The sequence below is a fragment of the Mycotypha africana genome, assembly GCF_025528875.1.
Source record: "Mycotypha africana strain NRRL 2978 chromosome Unknown BDF20scaffold_18, whole genome shotgun sequence".
In the NCBI taxonomy this organism is placed as follows: domain Eukaryota; kingdom Fungi; phylum Mucoromycota; class Mucoromycetes; order Mucorales; family Mycotyphaceae; genus Mycotypha; species Mycotypha africana.
The window spans coordinates 57147-71358 of record NW_026515742.1 but is presented as its reverse complement, the minus strand read 5'-3'; the positions used below and the strand labels follow the sequence as shown (position 1 = coordinate 71358).

The window sequence follows — 14212 nt, the reverse complement described above, 5'->3', positions numbered from 1 at the left end:
TTGATACTTGTCCCAGCCAAGTTATGTGAATGGCCATCTTTTTCTATTTGCATAGCCTCCCTATGTCTGTCTTTTCAACGCACGCCAACCCCCCACTCAGCTTGTATCATTTTTTGGACAGAGGGGATGCATTTCGCCAAGTCAGATAGTTGAACCCCACTTGGACCCCACAGGGATATCACTTACGCAGCCCTTTGTTATCCGTGATTGTATCTGACAATCACTCTTGGTCGTTTACAATGACTGTTTCCGCAGTCTGAACCTATCCGTCGCCTAAAAGTGTTTACAAAAAAGGCCGCAAGCATCAAGGCGCTCGGTTTCTCTCCAGCCATAATAGACCGGTGCTGCGTTCCTGAAGCGGATGGTGGCTACAGCCTTTTTTTCAAAAACTTATTCCTTTCATCCTGTGGGCAGTTGAGAATAGGAGAAAAAAAAAAAGGCATGTATATCATTCTGCATAGAACAGACACATTGAATTACTAGTTTGACGACGGCTTTCTTTTCTGTGCAACACACCTTTCTTTTTTTAATAGAGACAATCAAATTATTTATCTTGTATCTCTCCTTTCTCTTTTTCAAAAGAATAAATTCATATCAGATCAGATCAACCATTAGTGGGAAAGGAAAAAAGAGCAAGTTGTTTTCATTACAAAAAGCGTTTTTGTTGCTATGACTTTAGCCGCCGTCAGGTAATATAAAAAAAAAAAAAAAAAAAAAAAAAAAGAGCACGCACAGCCATCTCTGAGAGAAAGAGACTCATATCATGTGTAGAGTCGGTCTTCGTGTTCGACCTTTAACGCAAAAAGAAGCACTAGAAAATTGTACAGAATGCATCACTTATATACCCAACGAACCTCAGATACTCTTGGGCACAGACAAATCATTTACCTTTGATTACGTCTTTCATCCTACCACAGAGCAGTTGCATCTCTACACCCAAGCTGCCGTACCGTTATTGGAGAAATTCTTGGAAGGGTAATCCATCGATTCATATCTATGCACAAGCGATGAACTCACTTATCTTTATGTTGATCTTTTTCTAGCTTTAATGCTACCATACTTGCTTATGGGTAAGGCAAAACATCCATTCAAAAAAGAGAGTGCCCACAACCCCCACCCCTCCACTCTCATCCATCTTTCTTCAGTCAAACAGGTTCAGGCAAGACCTATAGTATGGGCACAGGCCTTGAAAGTAGCGTGATGGATCGAAAGCAGGATGAAGGTAAAACCCCAAGGGGGGAATTCCTTCCATAGACTATCCATCACAATCGACATTCATCATCTTTTTTGATTAGGCATTGTGCCAAGATGCATCACCGACTTGTTTAAAAGACTAGAGGAACGATCGAAAAACGAGCCCGAATTCCAATACAAAGTCTATGTCTCCTTTCTCGAATTATACAACGAGGATTTGATCGATCTATTAAGCCTACAGCAACAACCCACCTCATCCATCGCCATGAAAAGAACATCACTCACCATGCCTACCATCGCGGACATATCCATCCGAGAAGATCATGCAGGCAACATTTATTGGACCGGTGTCCGCGAAGAAAGATGCTATCGTCCAGAAGAACTGTTGGCCTATCTGGCCAAAGGTTCCCTTTGCCGTACCACCGCTTCCACCGACATGAATACCGTCTCTTCTCGTTCTCATGCTGTCTTTTCTATCACTCTCAAGCAGTTCATGAGCCACCCAGAGTCGACAACCTTGGCCAGTAAATTTCATTTTGTCGATTTAGCCGGTTCTGAAAGAGTAAGCCCAATGCATTGTCGATAGATCCACTCACACACCCCATTCACCCCCCCCTCTTTTGTTGTTGACTAGTTGAAACGTACCCATGCCCAAGGCGATCGTGCCAAAGAAGGGATTGCTATCAATTCGGGTTTGCTCGCTTTGGGCAATGTGATCTCTGCCTTGGGCGACGACACCCGACGTTCCTCCCACATTCCTTATCGCGACAGTAAGCTGACACGTTTGCTGCAGGATTCCTTGGGAGGAAACAGTCAAACGCTGATGCTGGCCTGTGTCTCTCCCGCCGATACCAATTTCATGGAAACCCTCAACACGTTGAAATATGCCAACCGTGCAAAAAACATTAAAAATAAAGTCAGTATCCAGCAAGAATTTGCTGGCTCCTCCATGGAAGTCAATCAATTACGTGCTCACATTGCTCGATTAAAACTCGAATTGGCCGCCAGTAGACGCAGCAGCAGGAGTACGGCTGTCTCGGATGCCTCCTCGACCGTCGTCACCACCACCACGGACCCCCCCTCACACCAGGAGAGGGACATTCGCTCTTTACGTTCAGAAATAGCTCACCTTCGAGAAAGACTTCAGGAGGTGTCGACGGAATTGATTCATGTCACCAGTGAACGCGATACCCTCTTGATGGAACGTGAGATCAATGACTTGAGCAAAAACGAACCGACCTCATCGCTTCACGCGCACCCACTGATGCAACACTATCAAAAGACAGTGACAGACCTTCAACAGGAACTGTTGGACGCACGTGCACGTATCGCCTCTTACGAAACGACTGCCCCTTATGCTCCTACAGCATCCAAACAGGCATCACAGAATAAACAGAGCAGTCATAAAAAGGCGGCTCACAGACGTAGCAAACGACACATCATGGCCGCGTCGTCTCATCCCACTACAAGACGCTCAGCGAGAAAACAGCACCAGGATCAAGCGTTCGCTCTCGAGGAAGAGGACATCCGATCAAGTATAGCTAAAGCAAAAGCAGAAATACAAAAAGGCATGCAAGTCCTCGATCTCGTCAAACCACTGGAAGCACAGCCCGACGTGGACTCTGATCACCAGCATCCCATGCAGCGTGATGATTCAGATGAGGGTAATTATACAGCCACTTCTTCTCCTGTAGACAATCATCCTCCACCCCCCGGTCGTCCTGCAAAAGTGGAGGATGAAGAATGCATCGAAATTGAAGCATTATCAATACCTACTTGGGAACAGGATCAAGAGGTGCCTCATCGCATCACGTCACAGGAGAATCTAAACAGCAACCCCACCACCACCAGCACCTCCCCCACCACCCGTTCCCATCCCAGGGACCATCACCCTCAATGGGCACGTATCCTTCATCAACTTCAGTCAGATATACGTGTCAAAGAAGAACTCGTTTCTCATCTTGAAAAATCAGAAACAAAATACATTTTATTGCGACGCCAATTTGATGAAGAAATATCTCTTCTTCATCAACAAGTCGCTCAGTTGCAAAAAGATCGTGATCGCGCTCTCGCCAAAACAAAATCCGCTTATGCTGCCACTGCCCCTGCAACCGCATCCGAAGCCGCTCGCCATGAATTACAATTACAAGAAAAACAGCAACTCTTAGAGACCCGCCATGCTTTTGAGCTCAAAATCAAACAGTTGGTCTCTGAAATCCATCAAGTCAAACGAAACTATTCCCGTACCGTCGCACTCATGCAATCCACCTCAAGTCAACAAGCCTCCCTCTTGAAATCCCTCCGTGCCAACGTCGATACCCTCAAAGCAGAAAAAAAGAGAATGATCCACCGCATGAAGCAAGAAACAGAACGTGTGCGCGAGCAAATGGCCATGCAAGAAAGAAGAATGGCCAAATTGCAACGACAACACACCGAAGTCACCCATGCTCGTTCCCGATTGCAAAAGGAACACGAGGCCCAAAAGCTCGTGTTGAAACGACGCGACAAAGAAAGGCTCATCCATCATAACCAGCTCACCCAGCTCATCGACGTCTTGAAAAAGGCCGTCCGTGAAGGAGGGATGCTGGACGATACCCTCCTCAGTCAAATATCCCATATTCTCGGCGGCCAGTTTGCTGCCGTCGTACGTCGTGGCAAAGGCCAAAGCCACCCCTCCTTGCCTGCATGGCGTAGTACACGGAGGAAAAAAAAGAACCCTGTGCCTGTCCAATGGAGAGTGATGCGTAAAAAACAGTTGCTCATCAAGTTACTGGACCAGTTTGTTCAAGGAAAACAGGCCGTCATCGAAATGGAACAATTGCTCTTCAGAAGAGAACAGCTGGTCGCAGAAAAAATGGAAGTCTTGGACGAGAGAAAGAATGTGTATGATGTAGAAAAAGAAACCTCCCACCTCACGGGCGAACCCATGGATCGCCTCGCCATGGATTTAGACGATGAACGCATCGATTTGATCGAAGCAGAAATAGCTTACTTATCGGCACGTATTCGCCATCTGCAATCAGAAGCTGCTGCTGATGCCGCCGTCTCCGTCCAAGAGGAAGCCGCCTCGATCGTGTCCTCATCGACAAGTGAAGCTGCCCACGCAGCAGCCGCTTGCGATAAAAGAAAGGTTACTTTTGCCGACGATATCATTGCCGAGACCCACCCTCAGGATGAATGGGCCGATATGGATGCTATCGAAGAACAATACGGTGTGCCTGCCAATGCCGCACCTGAACTCGTGTACGATGGCACCCTCCAACTTTTGAAATCGCTCGAGATGGACGAGTGCCGTTACATGGTAGAAAGTCTCGTGGATGATCTTGCCAACGCTCACATGAGTGATCTGCATCACCAAAGAACCATGCAAAACCTAGAAAAAACAGTACAAGATCTTCGCAAGACCTTGATGATCATGAAACGGGCGGCTATTTCTACAACAGCTGAAAATGAACGACGCATTCGTACATTGGAGGCCGCAGTGAAAGGCACCAGCAGCAGCAGCAGCTTGCATCACAAACGGTTGGACGAGGACGACGGCACAGGCGACACCATTTTTGATCGAATTTACGCGGACGGTGTCAGAGGTTTATTAGAGACACCTGAACCCCGACCGTCGCTCTATCGATCCCCCGAAGAAGCAGCCGCCATGGCCATGAGTGATAGAAGGAGCAGTACGCATTCAGAAGGTCTGATGCCGCCTCCTTCACCGCTGACCCTCACCCCCAGTCTACTGACACATGCGGCACGGCCATCGACGCACCAGCCTGTCCATCCTCCAAGTGTGCTGACGGAGAAAGGCAATCGAATGATGCGTGTGAATAGTGACGGCAGTTATCGAACGCGTCAGTCCACCACACCCTCACCCGATCGTTTTTACAATATGATTCAGAAACGTTTGTCGTGGCAGCATCGCATGGCTCATCATAGTAGTACCAGTACGAGTAGGCACCCTGAACATGACCCTCCTCCTGAATTTGCTCGCTATGTTTACGATCGAGAGTCTTCTACTTCTTCCATCCGTAGTAGCCATTTTCGACGACCTTCACTCCAGTCCGATCACTCTTCTTCACAAAGCTCCTGGGCGGGCCATGGCGGCGCCAACTATCAGCAGCCTCCTCATGACGCAACGTATGATCATTCACAACAGCAAAAAGCAGAGCGTCGTCGATCGCTTATGATACTTCCGAAATCTTCTCCACTACAACAACAACAACAACAAAAAACAAAAAGACGCGCTTCTTTGCGGGAATTATCCATCCAAGGGATCGCTGGTTCACCTATGGGATACTATGATCCATCTCCTAGTCTTACATTATCCCAACAGCCGTTGCCCAACGTGAAACGTACTTTTCTATTACCGAGTGCTTCTTCCACTGTAGAAAGAGCATCCACACCCAATGGCGCCAATGTCTTTCATCGCTTAGCACAGACACCTACTCGTGCCTCTCAAGCCAAGATTAATTTTCGACATAGCAGTAGTAGTATGGATGAATTAAAGACAAGGTGGTGTAGTACGATGAGTAGTGCGGGTGCAGCGGGTGCCGGTGACCTGGATCGAATACCCAGTGCTGCCAGTGGCATCTATCATGGCGATGCATAGACGTTTTTTCATCTTTTTTCTGACTCCATTCATCTATACCTTGACCCTTCATTTGGTTTTCATGTTATTTTATCATTCAAGCTACTATTTATAGATACCGTGTGTGTGTGTGTGTGTGTGTGTGTGTGTGTTTGCGTTCTCCCTCCCCACCCCCTCACGCTTATACATATTTTTTAAAACAGAAAAAAAAAAAAAGCATCCTGTATTTTGTTTATTTCCTTTCATCATAACCTACTTGAGACTTTTATATAAATTGTCTTGAAAGGGTTAGTCACCCTCCTCTTGTTCTTGCTCATTTTCTTCAGCATCCATGGAGCGTATCTGTAGCAGCCTATTCAAAGGTGCCAGACATACAAGCCGTCTACGCGGTAAACCGTTGCAACCCATCTTGACCTTGATCATTTTTACAAGTTGTTGACTTCGAAAAGGCTGGGGAATGGAAAAATGTCAGGAACCTATCTATTACCTTTTTTTTTAAACATAGCGAGCGATGCTTTACCTCTACCGTCCTGGAAACAATCTCATGCTGGCCAAATACATCGTATGGTAGACGCTCGAGTGAATACGATTGCAAACAAGAGTTCTCTAGAGATAGAGGTATTGGGTAAGTGGGGCATGAACGAGTGAAAGGTTTCATAGAATACACACCTTGATCTATTTCTACTACCACACCCAATTCATGTTTATCAAAAAATTGAGCATCTGTCAATAGACCATCGACAGCGAAACAAGCGTACTCTATCCTCTTTTTTCTGATATGATTTCGTAACAAGATCACTTGAAAAAGAAAGGGTTTAGAACGATCGTTAAAAAAAAGGGGGGGGGGAGGGAAGAGGGCTTTGCTTACCTTGAGACGTTGGTATCTGTGTTGACATGGCGTAATAAATAATATTGTCCTGCTAAAAAAGAACGAGGATGAGTACAACCCCATCAGGACGTGCGAGATTTTTTATTTATTTATTTTTTACTTTACAGATAGATGAGAAGCGAGTGAAAAGGTGTCGGTCAAAGGCAATCCAAGCAATGAAAGTGTAGACAAGTGTCTAATTTTCGTGGATATGGTTGTCGAGGGTTTGGACAGCATGTCATGACAACCGTTGGTTAACTTGTTTACAAGTTGAACAAGATTCGTGTCTGAGGGAGGGATTTTCGTTTTAGCCCCACTATGTCTGTGGTATCGATCTATTTTCAAACTTACTTGATGTATCTGGGGTGGACGCAAAATAGTGTTTGAATGGATCCTCTGTAAAGCTCGTCTGTAAGTATTGCAATACGAGTTCTGGTTCATCACAAATATAATCAATTTTTGAAGACTCTGACTCCGACGTTACCACTTTTTCCCAAACTAGCACAAGGAGATAAGTTCTCAAAAGTCTGAAAGAGAGTGATGCTTGCCTGCCTGCCTACCTACCTACAGAAACCCAAGAGATAAAGGCTGCAAAGATCTTCATGACGTTTTGCAGAGAACGTATAAAACGATACATGACACTGATGAGATCTCGAACATATGTTATGCAGTTATTCACTTCTTTCTCATTCAAGAGATCTCCGTAACGCTGCGTCCTAAGAAAAAGGAAACGTTAGTATTTCTTTCACTGAACATACATGTAAAGAGAGGGAACGAACCATGAACTATAACCGTATAATTTACTCAATTCTATCAGCATTCGATCACACGCCGGTAAAATGTACTGCGAGGCCACAATTAATGAATTGACATGCCCATAATTCATATCGTCTTCCCATTGTTTAATACCCTACTTCATAACAAAATTAGAACAACGAGGCAAAACAAACCCAGAAAAGAACCCTGTACTCTACCCTAATGTTGAGAATTTCAGTAAAAAAGTGATGCAAAGGTTCGGTCACCATACCCGTAGCCAAGGCGCCAATAAATTCCACCGAAGGCATGGCCATCGCACTCTCTTTATTCATTTTAGTTTATCCATCTCATCAAAGGGGGGCCATGGCTCTCTTTTCTTTTTTGTGTGTTTACCTTCTACGTTTGTAATACAATCACTCACTTCTTCAGCCATTTTCCTTGTTAAATGGGCGTAATGATCATGATGTTTTTTCAGTACATCCACGTTGGCTCTGATGTATTCTAAAAGATAGTTGAGTTGAAGTTGCACGTCTGCTATATTCAAAATCTCGTCCTTTCTCTTTCTGAGGTATTGTGTGTCGAGCTTGTGAATTTGGTATGGATGGGTTGGTGGTATATCGGTGCTTGTGGAGAATAACTGTAGAATGGATGCATCGCGTTTAATGCAAATATCTTGTATGATAGTACCGTCGGGTAAGCTATAGTGCGCTATGGGATAAATGCCATTCAAGCTTTACATCGGGTTAATTTTCCCTTTCTCTGCTAAAGAACACCAAGACATTGTAAATACGTTACAAAAGGTAAAGTTGACCATTGGCATTACCAGCCAGTAATAAGCTCTGAGAATCTCTGTTGGTATCAGGCTTCAAAGGAAGTATACTTTTCTTTCGTCCCATTTGAATCATACGTGTTCTATTCATCGATAGGAGAAAAAGGAAGAGGTTAGCACTTGTCAACATAAAGAGACAAGCTCTTTGTTTACTTTGGTGGCTGTGGTGACTTTTCGCTCAATAAGGGTAATTTTGAATCTATGTCAAATGCGTTTGGATCAAACCCTTCCTAGATACAGAAACGTTTTAGGCTTTGCTGTGGAGACAAAGAAAAGAAAAAAAAAAGAAAAAAAGAAACAAGGACCTTACAATGTACTCTTCTGTTTTCTTTTGTGCATATTTTATCCATCTCAATGAAGTGATGGCATACTGGCTCTCTGCTGGTATCATTTCTGACAGCTCACATTCTGTGATTTGCGGACTATCATAACAGACATTGATATTGTATAAAGATCCATCTTTACAGCCTGCAACAAACTCTTTTCCTGTGACAAAAAAAGATTTTCTTAATATAAAGGGACCCGTTTTTTTCTTGTTGCCTCTTTGGTTTTTACCATTCGGATGCCATGCCACGGCATTGACAGTGGCATCAATGTCTTCTGCCCCAATGGTCCAAAGTAGAGTGGATCCCTTTCTATACAATTTTAGCTCATTCTGAACAGACACCAACAAGATGAGGTCTGTCGTTGGGCAACATGAAATCAAACGCACATCATGGGTGAGCAAATTTCGGTAAAGAATAGGAAATTGTTCTGTTGCTTCCATGGCTCTTTATTTTCATGCGATAGCTGATCCTCTCGACTGAAATGGTGAGTCGATCGAAACTAACGATTCGTCATGTGCAGCTCTCATAAACTCAAGTTTTACTGTCAATTCAATGTGACAGCTTTCATGCAAAACGGCGCGAATTTAAAAATAAAACATTTTTGTTTCTGGCTGTTCCTGAGATCCGTCTGCCACATTCATTGGGAAAGACGGTTGGATACCACTTTGTCAGATCCAATGGAAACCCTTCACCAACACCAACGCAACCTCATGTTATTTGCAAACAAAGAATAGCATCTTTTTTACTCGTATGAAAATGGCAAAAACGATAACAAAAGAAATAGAGAGAAAGAGAGAGAGGGTAATCTTATCAATGGTGACTGATGATTTATTGCTTTTCCTTTTTCTTTTGGTTTTGCTTCAAGAAATACTCGCCACTTTCCAATTGTAAATCGATCTTTGACTTGGGTGGTGCAGGAGGGAATGGTGTGTATTCTTTCTTGGGCTTTTGTTCCACAACCTTCTTCTTGTGTTTGACGTTTCTCTTTTGGAATTGAGGTAAGAATCGGTCCCAGGATTCTGACTGCAATTTAGGATCTTTGGCGAGTTCACGCTTAATCATGAGTTCCTGTAGAAAGAGAAAACACAAGTAAGTTAGTTATGTGATAGTCAACGATAAGCTTTAAGGCCAAACTTACTTTGATATGGTAAATGGGATGAATATTCTTCATACAATCCAAAACGATACGACGTAATTCTTTGAGTCCTTTATAGGGTCCCATAGCGGACACTGTATTACCTTGAACCATCATGTAACATTTTGTCAATAATTCAATCGCCTAAGGTGAAGGAGGATGAGACATGAGAACGTGAATTACTGCCGAAGAAACTGCCGTTGTCCACTCACCTTCAACGTAGAACCATTGGGTCCAATAAGTCTTTGTCTACGTTTGACGAATCGTTCTTTATTTCTTGTAATATTACCAATCTTTATAATATCACAAGCAATACCATCATCCATGATTTTGATAGCCTAACATTGTCGATTTTGTAAGTAAGAAAGTTGAGTGACCCATCATCCAATGATAGAGTATAGTTTGTTTTTTCTTACTTGTGGAAAAGGGACACTTCTGGCTAATAATTTAATCATATCTCTCGCTTTTAAAATAGCATAGGGGTCGTATGTTTTTCTTGTTGTCTTTACTGTCATGCTACCTTCCACCAAATCCAGCACACAAGCAATACCCTATCGTTAAGAAAACAAAAAGGTTAGCCAAGCGCATCTAAAGTCCATTGGATTAAGGACAGTAAAAACTCACATATTTTCCAAGTGCTGTTGTAATAAGGGGCCACGATTCTCTTAAATAAGCTTCTCTGTATTTAGGGAAAAGAGTGGCAAAAGAAGATTCTTCTAAAAATGGGCCTGATGAGTCGTCAGGTTTGAATTCGTCAATCTTCCAGTGATCGATGTCATCTGTATCCCAAGCTATAAAGAAAAGGGGACATGAGTAAATAGGTAGATAGTGGCGACATGCAGACATGCCTACTCACGTTTATCCTTTCTGAAACGTTTATTATTCTTTGTTTCTGATTGTTCTTCTGAGCTTTCTGTTAACGAACGCTTATTATTTTTTGTCTTGGTCTCTTCAGACATTGTTGCAAATTGTATAAAAAGTTTAAATAGATATTCCTCAGAGTAGGGAAAAAAAAAGAAAGAATTGCTTCTGGAAGCGGAGATCTCCGAGAAAATTATGTGGCTTGTTTCTTGGATGTCGTAAAAGTAAACCTCGTCACATTATTTGGCTGTGTCTTTTATAATAAATGGTAACCAAAGTCTTAGCCCACGTGATGGGTAGAAAGCGTACTCTACCTTTATAGAGTGACTCTTTGGAACTCTATACTGCCTGGATGAAAAATAGCTCCCCTTATATGAAAAATTAGGAAATCTTTTCTTTGTTAGGATCTGGCATCCAAAATAGAAGAGAAATCCTTGCTAAGACAAAAAATGATAGGACTCTTTTGAAAGCACACAAGAAGCAAAATTTCTTTATCAACTCATTGCGACACGTGTGTCTACCTTGGATATGCCATTTGTCAAGGCTATTCCATCTAACTATCTATGTTTGACTTTGTCTTTTAACTATCAAGAAGGGTGGCCGTGAATCTGTTTTTGTAGGGTACAGTTTACGCAATGCTTCAGAAGCCAAAGTGTGGTCTACTAAGACGAATGTTCACTTTATTGCCAACATGTGTAAGTTTTGTTTGCACTTTTCATAAAAGATCGACGGATGGAATGGCATCATCATGATCTTTATTGGGTGTTACAGAAACCAGGAAAGGGATATATTTATTTAATTTGCGTTTTAAAAGGTAATGAACGAAGGATCAAGCATCATAATAGCAAACTAGATATATAGCATCTATCCACGCGTATTCTTTGGAATGCTTTCTTTTGTCAATGCGTTCTCCTATTGCAGCCTTTATCTTTAAAACGTGTGCTTTTGAAAGTGTTGCACAATGATAGTAATAGAGGATCGATAGGATAGGGTTTCTTAAAGCCTCTCTCCGCATTCCAAAGACGCACATGCACAGACGCAAACACAGAGAAATAGCCTATATAGATTAATAAGTTATCAGATGAGACAGATTTAAATACCCTTTTTTTCTTTTTTCGTCAGATAATCTCTTTTGTTTTGCCTTTACTCTCACTTTTCTTTATTATAATCATGAGTGATCCCTTGCTACAGCCAATGATCAAAGGCTCGAACCATGAAGAAGCCTTGACAGAAGAAATTCCATTAGAGGACAAATATTGGATCTTTCAGCATCACGCAAAGTTAGAGCATGCTTCATCTGTGGTAAGGACACATGCTTATTACTTCTTCCAAGTCAGTCTCTAATAAATATTATTCCCTTTTTATAGAAAAAAAATCGTAAATGGTTTTTTGTAAGCGGATGGGTGATGATGTTGGTATCTGTCCTTGGGATAGCTGCTTACTTTTCTGCTGAAAAGAGAGTAAGTATCACCTTGATGACAGAGAAAGGTTTCCTCTCCTCATCGACGCCTTTTTTTGGTAAGATTCCCCTCCCCCACAATTGTCCTCATTGAAAAAGCCTTGGATCTAACCTTTTTCTATTAGGTCCTGCAAGATTTGCTGACAAGTTTTCCTCTCCACCTGCCAAGCCCAAGAATGTCATTATGATGATCAGCGACGGCTTCGGTCCTGCTTCCGTCACCATGGCTCGTACTTTTTATCAATTTACACATCGAAAGCCTTACGATTATCCAACGCCATTGGATCAAATTCACGTAGGAAATTCAAGAACCCGTAGTTCTTCGTCACTGATAACGGACAGTGGGGCGGGTGCGACAGCCTTTAGCTGCAATCTGAAAACCTACAATGGAGCGATCGGTGTGACTCCTGACAAGATACCGTGCGGTACTGTCCTCGAAGCCGCCAAACATCAGCAACGCATGCTGACAGGACTCGTCGCTACATCACGTATCACACATGCGACACCGGCTAGCTTCGCAGCACATGTCGAACAGCGTTCTCAGGAAAACACGATTGCTCTTCAGGAGATAGGCGAGAATCCTTTAGGAAGAAGCTTGGATTTGATGTTTGGCGGTGGTTATTGCCACTTTTTGCCGCAAACTCTAGGAAAACCAGAAAGCTGTAGAACAGATAACCGAAACCTGTTCGAAGAAGCCAAAACCAAGTACAATTGGACCACCGTGATGTACAAAGATAAAGAAGCTTTTGAAAAGTTACCAACAAACGATCCCAGTATTTTACCGGCTATCAGTTTATTCTCTTACGATGTGAGTAGCTCTGAAACCAATGGTACGATTGACATCCTTTCTAATTTTTTTTTAATACGTCATTAGCATATGGATTATGAGATCGATCGAGATAATGCAACACAGCCAAGTTTGTCGGATATGTCAGCAAAAGCCTTGGATATACTGTTCAAAGCAATAGAAGATAAAGAAGAAGGGTTCTTTCTTATGATTGAAGGAAGTAGAATAGACATGGCAGCCCATTCGTAAGTTGCTTTTTTTTTTTTTTTTGCTCGGAAAATCATCCCTCCTTCATCGATCTAACTCCTCTTTAGGAGCGATGCAGCCACGCATTTGTATGAAATTTTAGAATATCAAAAAACCATTCAACTTGTCAAGAACTATGTCGATCAACATCCTGATACCATCATGATTTCTACCAGTGATCATGAAACAGGTGGTCTTTCCTTGGCGCGTCAAGTCTCTCCAGAATATCCTGTCTATCTTTGGTATCCTGATGTATTGACCAGAGTCAAAAGCTCGACGATACGTCTGGCCAAGGAAATCAAGCAAATGAATCCTGATCGCGACTCTCTTGTTAATCACTTCTTGAAAGACAAGCTGGGGATTACTGATCCTACAGAGGCGGAATTGAAGACTCTGTTGGACGCTAAAAATGGGACCGAGAACAATTTGGATTTGTATTTGGCCGACATGGTGTCTTTACGAGCACAATTAGGCGTAAGAAACTCACATGGATGAGATAGACTAAAAATAGAGGACAGTACTAACCTTGACTTTTCTCCCCTCCCCTTTTTCAGTGGACGACGCATGGTCACAGTGGTGTTGATGTCAATTTATACGCTTATGGTGCGGGTGCAGAGCTACTGATCGGTAGCTTCGAAAATACTGAAGTAGGAGAGTTTATCACAAAAGCACTTGATTTAAACTTGACAGACATCACCGTACAGCTGAACAGCAAGAATGCCTCTTTTCACTTGGCGTCAACAACATTGTCAGAAGAATCAAAACTAGCTTACGACGAACATTTAGATCATTATCATGAAGCTATTCCTGATCATTTAAAGCACACGGTTTTCGAGCCCTAACTTTCCCTGTAATTACTTTTTTTTCATCTTCCTTAGCATACACACCTTTTTTTTAAATTCTTAGTCAAAATGAAATAGTTTAACCACTTGGTGTTATTCATGGTCCGTCCATGTTTGAATCGAAACATTATCTAAGCAGAAATGCAACCTAAAACAGCAGCGTTAGTACCATATACGTTTGTTTGGGGGATGGTACGCGGTTACTTTAACGACTGGTCTGATTTCAATACACTTGTGTTCGCCATTAGGCGATAAACTCTATTGCAGAGGGGTGGCCCTTTTTCAGCGCCTTGAGCATGTCTTCTTACCGAGTCGAGCTAAACTTGG

General features: G+C 42.7%; 6 protein-coding genes across 6 annotated transcripts; 2 read left to right on the top strand and 4 right to left on the bottom strand.

Annotated features, from left to right (window-relative positions):
• Positions 1-669: 669 nt before the first annotated feature.
• Positions 670-5797, top strand: BDF20DRAFT_917810 (uncharacterized protein; the record flags this gene model as incomplete). Its single annotated transcript, XM_053084614.1, has 6 exons — positions 670-689; positions 772-975; positions 1044-1070; positions 1146-1222; positions 1296-1756; positions 1829-5797. 6 exons carry the CDS (start codon positions 670-672, stop codon positions 5795-5797), a joined length of 4758 nt encoding a protein of 1585 aa, XP_052930777.1.
• Positions 5798-5915: 118 nt separating this feature from the next.
• On the bottom strand, positions 5916-8217 carry BDF20DRAFT_901924 (anaphase-promoting complex, cyclosome, subunit 4-domain-containing protein). Its single transcript, XM_053082838.1, has 10 exons — positions 8196-8217; positions 7794-8131; positions 7619-7722; positions 7424-7554; positions 7209-7360; positions 6996-7142; positions 6771-6931; positions 6645-6696; positions 6446-6574; positions 5916-6382 (listed from the first exon to the last, which is right to left on the bottom strand). Exons 2-10 carry the CDS (start codon positions 7831-7833, stop codon positions 6159-6161), a joined length of 1140 nt encoding a protein of 379 aa, XP_052930776.1. The 5' UTR covers positions 7834-8131; positions 8196-8217; the 3' UTR covers positions 5916-6158.
• On the bottom strand, positions 8086-8405 carry BDF20DRAFT_901923 (uncharacterized protein). Its single transcript, XM_053082837.1, has 2 exons — positions 8196-8405; positions 8086-8108 (listed from the first exon to the last, which is right to left on the bottom strand). Exons 1-2 carry the CDS (start codon positions 8357-8359, stop codon positions 8099-8101), a joined length of 174 nt encoding a protein of 57 aa, XP_052930775.1. The 5' UTR covers positions 8360-8405; the 3' UTR covers positions 8086-8098.
• Positions 8379-8995, bottom strand: BDF20DRAFT_829998 (uncharacterized protein; the record flags this gene model as incomplete). Its single annotated transcript, XM_053078357.1, has 3 exons — positions 8379-8459; positions 8540-8715; positions 8785-8995. 3 exons carry the CDS (start codon positions 8993-8995, stop codon positions 8379-8381), a joined length of 468 nt encoding a protein of 155 aa, XP_052930774.1.
• Positions 8996-9063: 68 nt separating this feature from the next.
• On the bottom strand, positions 9064-10714 carry BDF20DRAFT_901898 (ribosomal RNA assembly protein mis3). The gene is made up of 6 exons (XM_053082836.1): positions 10547-10714; positions 10315-10481; positions 10107-10241; positions 9903-10028; positions 9694-9834; positions 9064-9623 (listed from the first exon to the last, which is right to left on the bottom strand). The coding sequence occupies exons 1-6, from the start codon at positions 10647-10649 to the stop codon at positions 9384-9386; spliced, it is 912 nt and encodes a 303-aa protein (XP_052930773.1). The 5' UTR covers positions 10650-10714; the 3' UTR covers positions 9064-9383.
• A 1480-nt stretch (positions 10715-12194) lies between these two features.
• On the top strand, positions 12195-13885 carry BDF20DRAFT_908510 (alkaline-phosphatase-like protein; the record flags this gene model as incomplete). The annotated part of the gene is made up of 4 exons (XM_053083486.1): positions 12195-12731; positions 12885-13042; positions 13112-13517; positions 13598-13885. The coding sequence occupies 4 exons, from the start codon at positions 12195-12197 to the stop codon at positions 13883-13885; spliced, it is 1389 nt and encodes a 462-aa protein (XP_052930772.1).
• Between the last annotated feature and the right edge of the window lie 327 nt (positions 13886-14212).

What these genes read in the sequence shown, in the direction of transcription:
- BDF20DRAFT_901898 (XM_053082836.1), bottom strand. Translation starts at nt 10,649, where the DNA reads ATGTCTGAAGAGACCAAGACAAAAAATAATAAGCGTTCGTTAACAGAA. An exon ending in ACGTTTCAGAAAGGATAAAC is followed by an intron (nt 10,482 to 10,546) that starts GTGAGTAGGCAT and finishes TTTTCTTTATAG; the next exon opens with CTTGGGATACAGATGACATC. An exon ending in CCAATGGTTCTACGTTGAAG is followed by an intron (nt 9,835 to 9,902) that starts GTGAGTGGACAA and finishes CCTTCACCTTAG; the next exon opens with GCGATTGAATTATTGACAAA.
- BDF20DRAFT_901923 (XM_053082837.1), bottom strand. Translation starts at nt 8,359, where the DNA reads ATGTTGACAAGTGCTAACCTCTTCCTTTTTCTCCTATCGATGAATAGA.
- BDF20DRAFT_901924 (XM_053082838.1), bottom strand. Translation starts at nt 7,833, where the DNA reads ATGGCTGAAGAAGTGAGTGATTGTATTACAAACGTAGAAG. An exon ending in CACTCGCTTCTCATCTATCT is followed by an intron (nt 6,697 to 6,770) that starts GTAAAGTAAAAA and finishes GTTCTTTTTTAG; the next exon opens with CAGGACAATATTATTTATTA. An exon ending in GGTAGTAGAAATAGATCAAG is followed by an intron (nt 6,383 to 6,445) that starts GTGTGTATTCTA and finishes CTCTATCTCTAG; the next exon opens with AGAACTCTTGTTTGCAATCG.